Source organism: Bactrocera neohumeralis, chromosome 3 (genome assembly GCF_024586455.1).
Source record: "Bactrocera neohumeralis isolate Rockhampton chromosome 3, APGP_CSIRO_Bneo_wtdbg2-racon-allhic-juicebox.fasta_v2, whole genome shotgun sequence".
Lineage (NCBI taxonomy): Eukaryota > Metazoa > Arthropoda > Insecta > Diptera > Tephritidae > Bactrocera > Bactrocera neohumeralis.
In genome coordinates, this window is record NC_065920.1 from 3785644 (window position 1) to 3799330 (window position 13687).

At 37.6% G+C, this 13687-nt stretch overlaps 1 protein-coding gene across 5 annotated transcripts in view; it reads right to left on the bottom strand.

Annotated features, from left to right (window-relative positions):
- The window catches only part of LOC126754254 (protein turtle), a 137830-nt gene that overhangs the window by 22114 nt on the left and 102029 nt on the right, over window positions 1–13687 (bottom strand). For 4 of the 5 annotated variants that reach the window (XM_050466266.1, XM_050466264.1, XM_050466263.1 and 1 more), the window contains 2 exons: window positions 12597–13460; window positions 12025–12108 (listed from right to left, as the gene is read on the bottom strand). In XM_050466266.1, coding sequence (XP_050322223.1) covers window positions 12025–12108; window positions 12597–13460 — 948 coding nt within the window. Of the gene's footprint in view, window positions 1–5495; window positions 5580–12024; window positions 12109–12596; window positions 13461–13687 lie in introns of all 5 variants that reach the window. The other variant, XM_050466265.1, reaches the window with a different exon arrangement.

Genomic DNA, 13687 nt, shown 5'->3' on the forward strand with positions numbered 1-13687 from the left:
ACAAAACTTTTCGAATATGTAAAAATGAAAATTTTTTATGTTAAGATAAGTCCTTAAACATGCCTTTTTGTTGAGCACCTTAATTAACCTAATTAAAAATTTGATGGCAACCTGTTCACACATTAACACACATGGAAAGGCATTTGTGTAAAATGCAGCAACAAAAAAGCTTTTGTATGTGTAAATCAACGCAGACCTTCTTTGCCTTAACTCGAAACTTTGCTGAGCTTTCATGACTCTACATTTGAAATTTGATTTGATTTTCATTTTAAACTGCTTTGATTGCGGCTTGTGCGCTCACAGCACAGCTTTTTCAGTGCTTCGGAAGTGTTGTATGAAAAAAGCGCAAAATTATAATAAAAACTCAGTAATTCAGGTGCGTCGGCGAACAAACGTCCTTAGTTTCACATGAGTGTTCATACGCACACACACACGTGCATGTTGCGGTTAGCATTTATTAGCCATAATAATAAAAGCACTAATTTGTAAGCAGAGAAAGCTTCATCAGCACTCTCTTTGTAAACACGAGAACGGCAAACTAGTAAAGTGAGTTTAAACAAAAACAAAATTAAAAACTTTTGCAATTATATGTTTGAGAATTGTAAATTCTGTAGCCCCTAAGCACATGTGTGTGTGGTAAGTGGAAGCTACGCAGATAAATAGCCTTGCCATGGAGGTCAAGCCAAGTTGTGATGCTTTGAGGTTTGAGTGATCATCATGATTAGAGGAGTGCTGGTTGGATTGAAGTAGACTACCTTTCTTATTTGGGTATGCATTAGCACAAGCTGCTAAGTCCAGAATGAGTTGAGTGTCGGATTTTCAAATTTTCATCTAATTGCTCTGTTGAGCATTTTACGAGTATTTTGAGGCTCTTGAGATTTCCAAAACTTAATGCAAATTTCAAAATATGTTTGTGAGCTAAATAATTAGAAGCAAATTAAGAAATATTTTCACATCGACGGAATTGTAGGAATATCCTTGACAAGTACGTTTTTCAATTTATAAATTCACTAAGTTTGGGTTGGTAAAGGAGAATATAAATACGAGGTTCAAAAGCGCTCTTAAATTACATATGTCTAAAGGGGTTACATGGGTTTTCGAGTTTCAAAAAATCGAATTTTTTTATTGTCTTATTAATTATTACAACACTTCCAGAGTATGGTTCTAAATTTTCAAGTTGATCGGAGAAATAGTTTCGTAGATACAGCCTTGAGAACTTATGCGCTCGTGGTTAGCTAGGCTAAGTACGCCGTCTTTAAACGATTTTTTCTCAAAACTGCGAAGTCGGTTGGCAAGATTTCTCGAGAACTACTTAGCCAACCTTCATGAAATTTTGCACAGGTCTTTGAGATACAATTCTTAAAGACTTGAACGAAGGGCATTTTTTTCGACAACAACTACTTGAAAAAAATTTCGCGAAATTTTCACTGAAATTTTAATTTTTTTATAAAAATGTCTGCGAAAAATCCAATTTTCAGGTTTTTCCTACGTCCAAGTTCTATGTTAAGGTTTTAACTAAAGCACATATTTTTCACTTTAGATGAAACTGTGAGGAGAGAAATTTCAGATTTGTGTTGTCAATAATGTATGTTTGTAACAATAAAAAGTTCTAATAAAATTTTTAATTTTTTATGAGAAAAAAAATTTTGATAAAAGACTGTTTTTTACCCGAGGAGGCTCATGTAACCCTTTTAATATCTGAGACAGAAACATATTTTTGTTTTTGTCTGCGTCAATCTATAGTTGTTGTTGTTTGGATGGGAAAATAAGAATAAAATATAGAAGAAATCGCACCCCAGAGATGAGGCAAACGCTTTCCAATTGGGATTTCAGTCACTCCAGAATCCTTTCCGGATCACCATATACCGAATTTGTAATTTTCTGGCCTTCCGCTTACCTTGGCATCGTAAATTTTGATCAATATTTGCGGTAGCTTCATAATTTTGAGTGAAAATCTGCTTATTGATGCGTTATGAATTGAGAACATAGAACAATGCTGGAGAAAACTGAAGAAAAGTGGTCTATATTCTCCACTTATCCTCACAAAACCGTAAAAGTGTTTTGGTTTCTCCAAATATACAGTCAAAGTTTTAATAAACGGACGCTTCATTGAAATGACGCTCTATCAAACGGGCGCTCTATTAAGCGGACATTTCGTTTAACGTGCACATTGGCCGGCCCTAAAATTTTTGACGTTTATTAAGAAAAGCTGGTCCTGCAAGTCCGCTTATGGGAGATTTCACTGTCTTTAATATTCAGTTCCAGCAAACTTTTTTCTTTCATGCCTTATCAAAAGTCTTTTCAGATATTTTAAAGCATTTCACTAAATCTTAACTGATCGTGTCATGTTTGCCTCGCGCTATTGCTGTCGCGAAATCGTCGATGAAATAAAATTGAATAGAGCTCCCAAAACGCAACTACAAACAAATTTCTGTGCTTAGAAACAACAAACGTTTTCGAAGCCAGCAAAGGAAGCATATTAAAGTACCGGAAATTTCAGCGCTTTTCTTGGTATATTTCGAGCACTTCACGTTTTCAGATATGAACGTGGCGAGAGTAAAGTGTTCACGAATTTTAGCTGCCAAAAATATCGTTTTTATTGCGCATTAACTCGCCTTCACCCCTACAATTCCACCAACGCGCTCGAATCTTCCGTAATATACACAGCATAAATTCGCCGGCTGCTAAGACGAGTGTAAACACGCTGCATACAAATGTAAACAGCAATTGTTAGGACAACAAAGTAAGCAAGCGGACAGCAAACAACGGCAGTAATAAAGGGGCAACAAAAAATAAAAACAAAACTACACACGTGTAAATGTACAATGCGCAGAAGGACACAAGTTTGGCGGAAATGTCACAAAACCGAAAATGTTATTTATGGCTGCAGTGGAAAGCGCAAAAGCCCATAAAAGGGTCAGAAGAAAGCACGAAGACTAGTAAGAACAACAAAAGATAAAAAAGCAGATAAAAAAGTTAACGGGTTTGGGCTTGTGACATTGTTACTGAAGCGCGCGGCATAGGCGGCACTAGGGTAATGATGCCTATACACATTCACAGCGAGCGCACATACACACGCACACAACTGCACTCATAAATTTCTGCGTTTACTGCAGCGCACCGTTCGCACCGTCGCTTTAGCGCCTCCTGCAATTTAGAATGCCAGCGCAGCGCGTCACGACAGGACATAAACACGAGTCGCTCGCTTTGTTTGCTGTCACATTTACTTTGCGCAATTATTGTTGCTGTTGTTGTTGCTGTTCGTTCATATTTATAATTTTTTCAAGCTTTCTCGGTGTTTGCGCTTTCTTAAAGGCAGCGCGCCTGCCAAGCGGCAGTGAGAAGCGGAAATTGAAGCTTAATTGCTTGTTGCAGTTGCGAAGGCAGCGCGAAGCCAAGCGCGCTCCACTCTCCTCAGCCCCTAAGCGCGGGCTCTTGCACGGTTTGTGCTGCTGGCTAACAAGCTAACGGCTTTGCTGCGGACAACCATACCTCGTCGCTGTGACCTTTCGTATACAGCCTGCTGGCTTGCAGCTACCGCTGCTCAGGCGGTTAGGCGTGAAGGTGAGTGAGTGTTTGTATATGTGTGAGTGTGTGAGTTCGCCTTGGACATAAATTTATGATAAGCATGCAAGCATATGCACATTTGTAGGCAAGCCAGCCGACCAGCGGCATATGCATAGGCGCAGAAGTTTATCGCCAAATGTTTGTAGGCCGCACGGTGCCGCAGGGCGTATGAGTTACTTTTTGCGCAACGTCGTTGGCATAAATTAGAGCTGACGTGTTACGGTCGCGCATTTCTTGCTGCCTTCACATATGGGTGTTTGCACGCCATGCAGCTAGAATTTGCATTAAGCACGTTTAATAAGCTGCCTGAGCGTTTAATGCGCCTGCATGGCGGCTCACTTTATTCATAATTTTTATAGAAAATATTGAAGTAAACATGAGTTAAGAAAATTAATAATAATAATAAATAAATAAGGGACTACAATGGTTAAAAAGATTCAGGGTTGCCACAATTTGAAAAATTTTAAGTTTAACGAAAATGCTATATACATATAGCTAAAAATATATTAGTAGGGATGCCATCTCCCTAAATATTTGCATACAATAAATTTGTTCATATGAGCGAAGTACTAAGGTAAAAGTGTCAAATTTAAAAGGTTTTTGAAGGAATTAAAATTGTGGCTAGACTTGTAAACTTTTTTGGGAAGTATTGGGTAGTCGAAAAAGTATTTTCGTATTTTTGAGCTTCATTTAATAAAAAAATTTAAATTCGGGGAAGTTGAAAAATTACAGCTGTTCAAAAAGCAATGCAAATAATGAAAAAATTCTCTGTATTTCCCTCTGGTTCACCTATCGTTGAAAAAGTCGATGAAATTATGGAAAAGATTGACCAGGACCGCCACATAAGCTGCCATGACATCGCTAAGGAACTTAACATCAATCATCAAATGGTTTTGAACCATTTAAAAAAGGCTGGCTACAAAAGAAGCTCGATATTTGGGTGCCACATAAATTGTCTGTGAAAAATTTAATCTTCCATCAGGACAACGCTAGACCATACACATCTTTGATGACTCGGCAAATACTGGGAGAGCTTGGCTGGGAAGTTCTGATGCATCCACCATATAGCCCTGACCTTGCACCATCGGACTACCATTTGTTTCGGTCAATGCAGAACTCCCTTAATGGAATAAAGTTGGCTTCAAGAGAAGTCTGTGAAAATTACTTGTCGTAGTTTTTCGCCGAGAAACCAGAAAAGTTTTACACTGATGGAATAATGTCTTTAGCGGAAAAATTACAAAAGGTGGCCGACCAAAATGGTACATATTTGGTTCATTAAAGTTCATTATAAATATAAAAAGAAAAATAAATTGACAATTGTTTAGAAATACGAAAAGACTTTTTCGACTGCCAATATATGTAAAGGGTTTCCGACGCTTCCTTTTGGATGATACAAGCAACGCGCCAGTGATTAAAATTGCTGTAATAATGAATTTTCCAAATAAGCATCAAACTGAAAATGTTTAAGGTGAAATTTGTTTTTAGAAAGGTTGCCAACTTTTTGAAATTAAAAAAAAAATAATTAATAAATACAAAAGACAAATGAAATATAAAAAGGTGAAAGAGGTTGGGGAAGGCTTAAATTTAAAAAAATATTTTAACAGGGTTGCCGGCTGATAATTTTTTTTAAATTTTATTAAATAAAACAAAAGAATAAAGTACAGAATTATAACAAATTTCTGTAGTAACAATATTTTAGAAATGTTGCCACCTTTTGTAAAATCCAACAATGCAAGTTTACCGCTCGTCTAACAGCATGTGTTATAAGACTCATATACTCACATTAATTAGCTTAACTATGTGTTATACTTAACAATGTGAATGCTGTTATTTAATTGTTTAACTGTTATATGTATGTAAGCATTTATGTATGTGTATGTAGGTAGCTTATGTATGTAAGTAAAAGCATAAGAAAATCGTGTAAATACCTTTCAATTTTAATTTTGGCGGTGAATAAACGATCGAACCATTCGAATCGGTATGAAAATAAATGTCAAAATACGCTAAAAGGTCTGCAATGAAACGGAAAAAATAAACAACAAATGGAAAATGAAAAACAAAAGCGCAACGCAATGAAAATGAATTATGGTAAAATGAAAGGTGTGTGTGTGTGGAACTAAAGTATGGTGTTATTACATAATATAACTGTGAAATATGAAAATTTTTAAAATTTGTGAAAGTGTGCGTGTTAAATTTGCCAGTTACTCCACTGTTAATGATGCCGTTAAGTAGAAAAAGTGCGAAATACAGCGAAATGAAAATTAGAAAGAGTTAAAGCAATAGTGTTCGGCCCTCCTGCATCACTTTTATAAGCAGAAATGAACTTCAAATATCGACAGTATATTTTTACAGCTTTACTTTCATGTTTTTGCTTTTCGCCTGTGCCACTTTTCGGCTTGATTGCCCTTCATACACATGCGCAATTTGTATTAATGACACTTTTGCTTGTATATAGTTGCAAATATATATTCATAGTTGTACATATGTATGCGCTCGTACGATAATTAACTGCATTCAACGAAATTCAATGCGTTCGGCACACGGCACATGGTCGCGTTGTTGCAACAACACAGCAACAAAATGAAAAAACTGCCAACGCGGTCAACCTGACACGAATTGGACGCACACACACTCAGCCAGGCCTTACAAGCACACACAAACAGACATCACACAGGCCACAAATACACACCAGCGCAAGCACACGTATGCAACGATCCGTGGCGCGCCTGTTTGCATTTGCCAGTCTCGCTTTAAAGCGCGTGTCCTTGCCACACTGCCTTGCCACATAAATACGCATGCAAAGAGGCCTGCGCATGTGTGGGCGTGTGCTTTAACGCTGCCCTTCATCAGTTGTTGTGGCCGCATGCAATTTAAGTGCATTTAAGAGCGAAACGTGCGCAATAATGCAGCGTTTTGCATAATATTCGCCGCGAATGGGTTAAATTCTCGCTTTTTACTGTAAATATGGATTGGCCATGTGCCATTGTGTGGGCGGAAATTGCGCTAAAGAAAATAGCAATTTAAGCTTTGTTTCGCACTAATTGCGAGGCACAAGTACATACCGTTATTGTTGCGTCAATAAAAGCATATAACGGTATTTACTTTATATTTTTTTAGCATTTTAATTGTTATCTCTCAAAGGAAACTTGGCGCATTTGCACAAAAATTCTTTTCGACGACCAGCCTTGGTCCATATTGTTGAAAGTGGGGTCATAAATACCAATTAAGCGATATCAAATGTCTTGCAGCCTTGATTTTAGATTATATACCGTTACAATATATATATAATAATATATATAGCAATATATTGGGTAGTCGAAAAAGACTTTTCATATTTTGTCAATAGATGTCGCTGCAGTCGTATATGTATATTAGATCGGATCGATTTTTTTTATAAAATCGCATTTTCAGCGAATTTTCTGCGAATAATTCTGACTAAATTTGCCTAAAAGACTATTGGTCTAAAACCGGTTACGAGCCAACTTTTTTTAAGGCGAAGGCGAATTCTGAATAACCGGTATTATGGGAAATGAGTGATACTGTTTTCCGATTCCGACAAATGATCAATATAATATCAAAATGCATCTACCAAGGGACCCTTAGTCTTTTGGGCAAAGTGGTACGCGATTTTTCTCATTTTTGGCTCCCTTTTTATCGACCCGTTCTAATGTATACATATTTTTGGTTTTATTCCGAAAGTTGTTTTTTATATTGACTATTCATTTTTTATACGAAAGGCCTGTAGATCTATACTGTCAACCACTTTGCAAAATGAGGACAGTACGAACTTCCATTATCACCACTAACAACTCGCCTACCACCATCAGGGGCTTGCCAATCAGCTAGTAAGCGAGTGGTTAATTTGGCGTATTTTTCACATTGCTCCCATCTAGCGGCCAGAAATTGTAAGCTAGATGTGTCCTACAAAGTATATCATCTAGAAGACATTCAGGGCTTATTTTAAGACCATAAGTCACCCGCCTGACATTACTAGAAGCAAGGCAATCGCCAAAAAACCACTTTGTGTCACCCTTTGACGGCCAGTAACACCTAAACAGGGTGACCTGGATGACAAAAACTACTTAATTAACCTTGTCGCACAAATGCACCTTTATTAAAGGCATGAACCGTCTACGGGTTGATCAGGTGGGTATCAAGGTGAGGGGTGAAACCAATTGTAAGTCCTAGAGGACAATAAGTATTTTCGTTATCACGTTAGCCTGAGCTATATTTGGATATATGTACATTTTGGTGTATCCATTTTATCGAGCTTAAGAGACTGCTTTTGAAGAAAAGAAGGTCTAGAGCGTCTACTTTTTTCTGTTCCAAATATCAGGTTCCATCAAGTCCCCTGTCGAGTTAAGTTGCTTGAGGTGAACGTGCTTCTTCGTCACATCCCTCGACATATTGAGATCTTTACTAACAGGACATATTTCAGATTAAAATAGTACTTTTTCTTGAGCAATCGACTGGAAGCGAAGAAAATATATGGGTAGTCGAAAAAGTCTTTTCGTATATCGTATCCAAGCTTATTCATCATTTTAAAAGATCCCGGGCTAGAATATGTGCGTCTTTTCTTTTTCATGAGACTTACACTTAAAAAGATTCAAAGATTTCAATAATTAAGCATTTCAAATAAGGTCGGTTCAAAAGTGTTTGAAATTTACATGGACCTCGAAGTTATTTATTATCTCCATTATATCTTCATCGTGAGCATATACTTTTCAGTATGGCAAATGATGTTTTTTAAAGCAGTTCTTGATCCATTATAGCCACATGCGGTTTACCGTTACTTTGCTCTACGTTTTTACCACTGTCATACATCAGACACAAATAAGTCTTTGATATTTCTAAAACATCGCACGATAACTAAAATATTCTTGCTCGGAAAATATACATATATGTATGTTGTTTTGAATTGTTATTGTTGCTTTTTTCGATTTATTTACCGACAAGCTGCATGCGCTGCAATTATTATATATTTATTTATAGGGCTGACTGGTCTGACAGCTTAGCGCTAAGCGTATGTTGTTGTTATTTTGTTAACTAATGTTTTGTTATTGTTTTGCTGTTTTCATTGTTGTTGCATTGGCAGTCACGAACGGCCGTGTGCGAGTTTGCCAGCCTTGACACATATTTGCGTCATTTACACAAGCACACTCACACACACACAAACAAACAGGCATGCCAACGTCAACGTTGCTCGCCAACGAAGCTTTGCCAAGTGTTTCAGCGCACAAAAATACAGCTTATATAACGGTGCACATATACAAATGTACATATGTGTGTATACATATATATTGGAGTGAGTAACAATAAACAAGTATGGCGTTATAACGGATGTTCGCTGGCGCTGAACCGCGTGTGAGCGTGTGAGGCGGCGCGCGTTTGTAGGCGTGCCAGGGATCTTAAGCGTTTTGCTTTTTTCGCTCTCTCTTGTAAGCCGCTTTACTTTTAGCGCCGTTATTGTGCTGACTTCTCATTTTGTTGGGCGTTTCACTGGCCCAGCCAGCAGCATGTCCACAATTAAACTGCCTAACAGTAAATTTGCATACATATGAACACGTATATAAGTATATGTGACATACACACACACACAGACATCTAAATATATGTATGAAGTGCGCTTGGAGACTTGGTAATTCTCGCGAGTTTAAGTACTTTCAGTGTTTTTTCAACAATTTAACGCATTTTTAAATGCATGTATGTATATGTATGTGTATGTTTGTATTATGTATGCATATGTGTGTATGCGCATGGATTTATTCACCCGTTTCTGTTATTGTTTTTGTTGCTGCATGGTGCTTATGACCGTGAACGCGTCTATGCGAAATAGCTGTATGCCTGTGTGCGTGTGTATGAGTGTGTGTTGATGTGCGGGTGCAGCGATTTTGGTGCAAAGCATAAAATGTCTTAATGAAATCACATGGCGAATGCAAAAAGCGGCGCAACACAAAATATCTAATGGGCGATAAAGCGCTTTGGCGTAAGCGAGCAAACGAGTAAACGAAAATTGAAATAATTGATGCTTTTAACTGAAAACAATATACGGGGGAGGTAAAACTAACAGCGCCAGAGGAACACGAAATCCAGGGTTGCATTACACAACAACATATATAAAACGAAATACATACGAATTAGTATTTGTTTTTGTTTTCTTGTTTTCATTTTTATATTCTTGTTTTCTTACTTTCTAAAACCTTAGTTTGCAAAATTTTGTTTTTCAACATTTTTCAACACGCATTTACAGTTAGTACAGTACAGTTAGTCAGTCAGTTGTTCGGAGCGTAATTGTGGAAGTGGACAGAACAGTGGAGGCAGGGACACATTCCAAGTATTTTGAGGTGAAAAAGTACGAGCAAAGAAATTGTGTGCGTGCAAAAATATTGCAGTAACGGGAATTATAAACAAATTTCAAAAAAAAATTTAAAAAAAGTAAAAATAAAAATAAAATAAAAATTTATTAAATTATATAACAAGCAAACTCTAAACAGACTTATTTGTTCTTCGGTTTCATTCGTGTCAAGTGAGGCGTACGTTTATCATTCTAAGAAGAACTTAAAACGTTTTCAAATTGGCGCGAAAAATGTGGCTTAAACCGGGAGCTTTTGCAGCAATTGTTCGAAACTACTTAGATTTTTTGAAAATGCCTATCGTAAGCTCTTAACTATATTGGTCTTAAAAGCACTATAAAAGAAAAATACTAAAACTACTACTGAGACGACAGGGAATAAGCTGGAAACTGAAATTTACGATGCGGAAGGGAACAGGCTGAAACTGACGTTTACGATATTATATCCGTAAACAAACATTTAAAAGCGAAATTGTCAAAATTTCTTAGGATTCACTCGAAATATTTTGACTAACTTCTTCATGAACGGAACATTGAAAGGGTTTAATTAAAAAAAAATATACCAAAGTACTTTAACTGAAAGAGCAGGGTACCAATGAAGCATTTCTTATGCACTAGTCCCGCATTGACAAGACTATGCTGTAAGCATCTGGGATCCCCACGGTATGATACAGTGGAAGAGGTGTTGATAGTGGGCCGCAGAGACTGTTTAAATTCAATTTCAGGCATCCTCAAGGATGAATATTCTTCTTGGACCTAGCAGGTGAACTCCATATGGTATAGCAATGGACCAAACTGGGCTATGGGTGACTTATTGGCCTACCAAACCTAACCTAACCTAACCTAACCTTTGAGTGAAACCTCAGCTTACAACCGATGAACCATAAAAAATTCGAAAATAAAAATTATTTAAACTTTTGGCTTCAAATATATAGCACTACGGACCTGGTTTCTAAGCTAAGCCTTCAAATGGACTTTTAAACTCTTTAATTCAAAGGATTTCGGGAACATTGATATCTGAAAGACTCTCCAAAGCCCAAAAATTGGAAGCGCAATACTCTCAACGCCCTTTGAGTAAAAGGAGAAGTGAGCTTAATGCACCAAGAACTTCTACAATCTTGCGATATTAGATTTTTATAATGAAGTTTGTGCCTTAATACATATCTTCTAATAAGTTAGGGATACTCACACAGAATCCACGAAATAATTATCAAGCTTTACTAGCATTTTAACACAAGCTATTCCATGTTTTTCTAATTATAATCGAAATATTAAATTTCGAAAAAGTAGTTAACCAAAATATTTTAAAATAATTAGAAAAAATTCTGTTTCTGTTCCTGTTCTGTTTCTCTTTCTTAACTCACAACACCAGTAAAGGAAACATATCGTCACCTAAAATGCAAAGCATTATCATCAAAAAAAAAAGAAAGTTGTTGTTAAATATAATAACCAATATAAAACCAATACATAACCATTTTATAACCCAAATTTTGTTTCAATATGAGTGTATGATAACCAAAATATAACCATTTTATAACCAAACTATAAGCATTTTATAACCAAAACTAAAATTTTATTTCAATATGAGGTTTTGTTATAACTTTTTTAGCCTTTAAACTTATGAAAGGTGATGTTACGTAATTTTGCATTTTAGGTGACGATATACATATACATATATTTACAACAACAATTTCTTAAAAAACTAATATTTTACTAACCCGTTCTTACTTGAAAAACCAGAACAACAAAAAAGTAGCAACTGAAGCACACTATGGAGTCAAGATACCTTCGAAGAAAACTAAAAAAAAAACCTGGTTTTTTTGGAGTTTTTTTCACATAATCATATAAGTTTCAAAATCAGTTTTCAAATATGTTTTTACCGAAAATGCTTTCTAGTAAAGGTGAAGAGCTTCAAAATCCTACCAAATTAAGTACTAACAAAATAAAAGCAACATAAGTACCGCTATTGGGCAATGCATCGAAGTAAGGCACGCTCTCGAGCACTTCGAACGATTTGCATTGACCAAAGCGGTCACTATTTGTTTTTGCTAAGTTTGCTATTGGTTTTGTTCCTTGAGGGGTGGGGGGAAGGTGTGTTCGCTTACCAGCTTCGTCTGGCATAAGTTGGAAAATATGATCTGGCGGTTGTGTTGCAGCCTTGACATTACGTGGCGCTGCCGGTGCGTCTTCTAAAGGCATTTGAATTTGCAATTTTTCAATGAAATTCAAATGTCCATATTGGTTTTATTTGATTTGTTGTAGTTGTGAATGTTTAGCGATTCGAAATAATTCGTATTTTGATTTTTTTGTTTTTGTTTTATTTTTTTTTTAATTTTTTTTAGTTAAAGACGATAGATGATGGCAGAGTTATGAGTGTTGCATAAATAAATTGATACATATTGTACACAAATGTTGTTGTAGAAAAGAGAGAAAAAGAGAGAAATGCAAGAGTATGGGTTTAATTTAATATAAGAGATCGTAGTTAGTGGCGCAAAGTTGGCGCAGCGTGGGAGGTAAGTTTGTCACAAATTTTGTTTTAACTTGTTGCTTTGAACTAATTTTGCTTGCGTCAATCACTTACCTACCCCACCGCACCACATTTGCCATACTTGCATAGAGTATGTGCAACAAGGTCTTAATAGAAGCCATAGATAAAAATGTTGAAACTTTAACTCACCCAGTGTGCGCACCGTCATCACCTTGCTCATGAGTCCGTCGCCGAGAACATTGCGTCCGACCACCTGAAACTCATACGTGGTGCCCGAAGCCAGGCCGTTGATGGTGACCTGTGTACTGCCGGATGGCGTGACCGAAATGGTTTGCCAATCGGCGGCGCCCGCTTCGCGATACCAAATCGTATAGTCCTGCTTGTATTCGGAACCGCCGCTGTAGCCGGGCATCCATTGCAGCGTAATGGATGACTCGGTCGCTTTGCCGGTGATGTTGTACGGTGCGTGCGGCTGTGTGCCCTCGATGACCAGCTGCGTTACCGACATTAGTGTGGCCACCTCATTGGAGACGACACACTGATAGTAGCCAAAGTCTTCGCCGCGTAAGTTCTCGATGGTTATGTTGCCACCGGACACTTTGACACGGGTGCGCTGTGTTTCGCTCAAATCGCCGCCATCCTGTCGTTGCCATTTGATGGTGGGCCGTTGTGTGCCCTCCGCTTCGATGGCGTCGCAGTGCATTTCGACGCTGTCGCCCACTTTGCGCTGATACAGCGACTCCGGTTCGACGGTGAATGTGGGCGGTTTGCGTACGAGCACCTCCATGGGGCCGGATGAGCCCTGCGTGCCTTGTGCATTGTATGGGGTGCAGGTGTAGCGACCTTGGTGATCCTCATTGACGCGCGTGAAGAGCAATGAACCGTTGGCCATGACGACGATATCCTTCATTTGATACGGTTCGAGTAGGCGTTTGTCTTTGGTCCAGGTGACATACTGCAGTGTCGGATTCGATTTGATATAGCACTGTACGACGCCGGCCAAACGGAAGGGTAGATACTGTACAGTGGGTGTGAAGGTCACTTTGGCAGGATCTGTAAGAGGACAAAGCGAGTGTGAGCTAAGGTAGTGGACCTGTTTATACATAGATTTCTAAAGGCCTGTTCGGATTAAAATTGAGTACTTCATAGTTTCGATAATATGCTTACTTTTCTTGCATTTCTTATAAGCTCAAGGTTTCGAATACTACGGTATTCGGATGGATATTTCGAAATTTAAAGTCTTTGGTAAATAGTGGGATGCTACTAAATTTTGAGGTTAT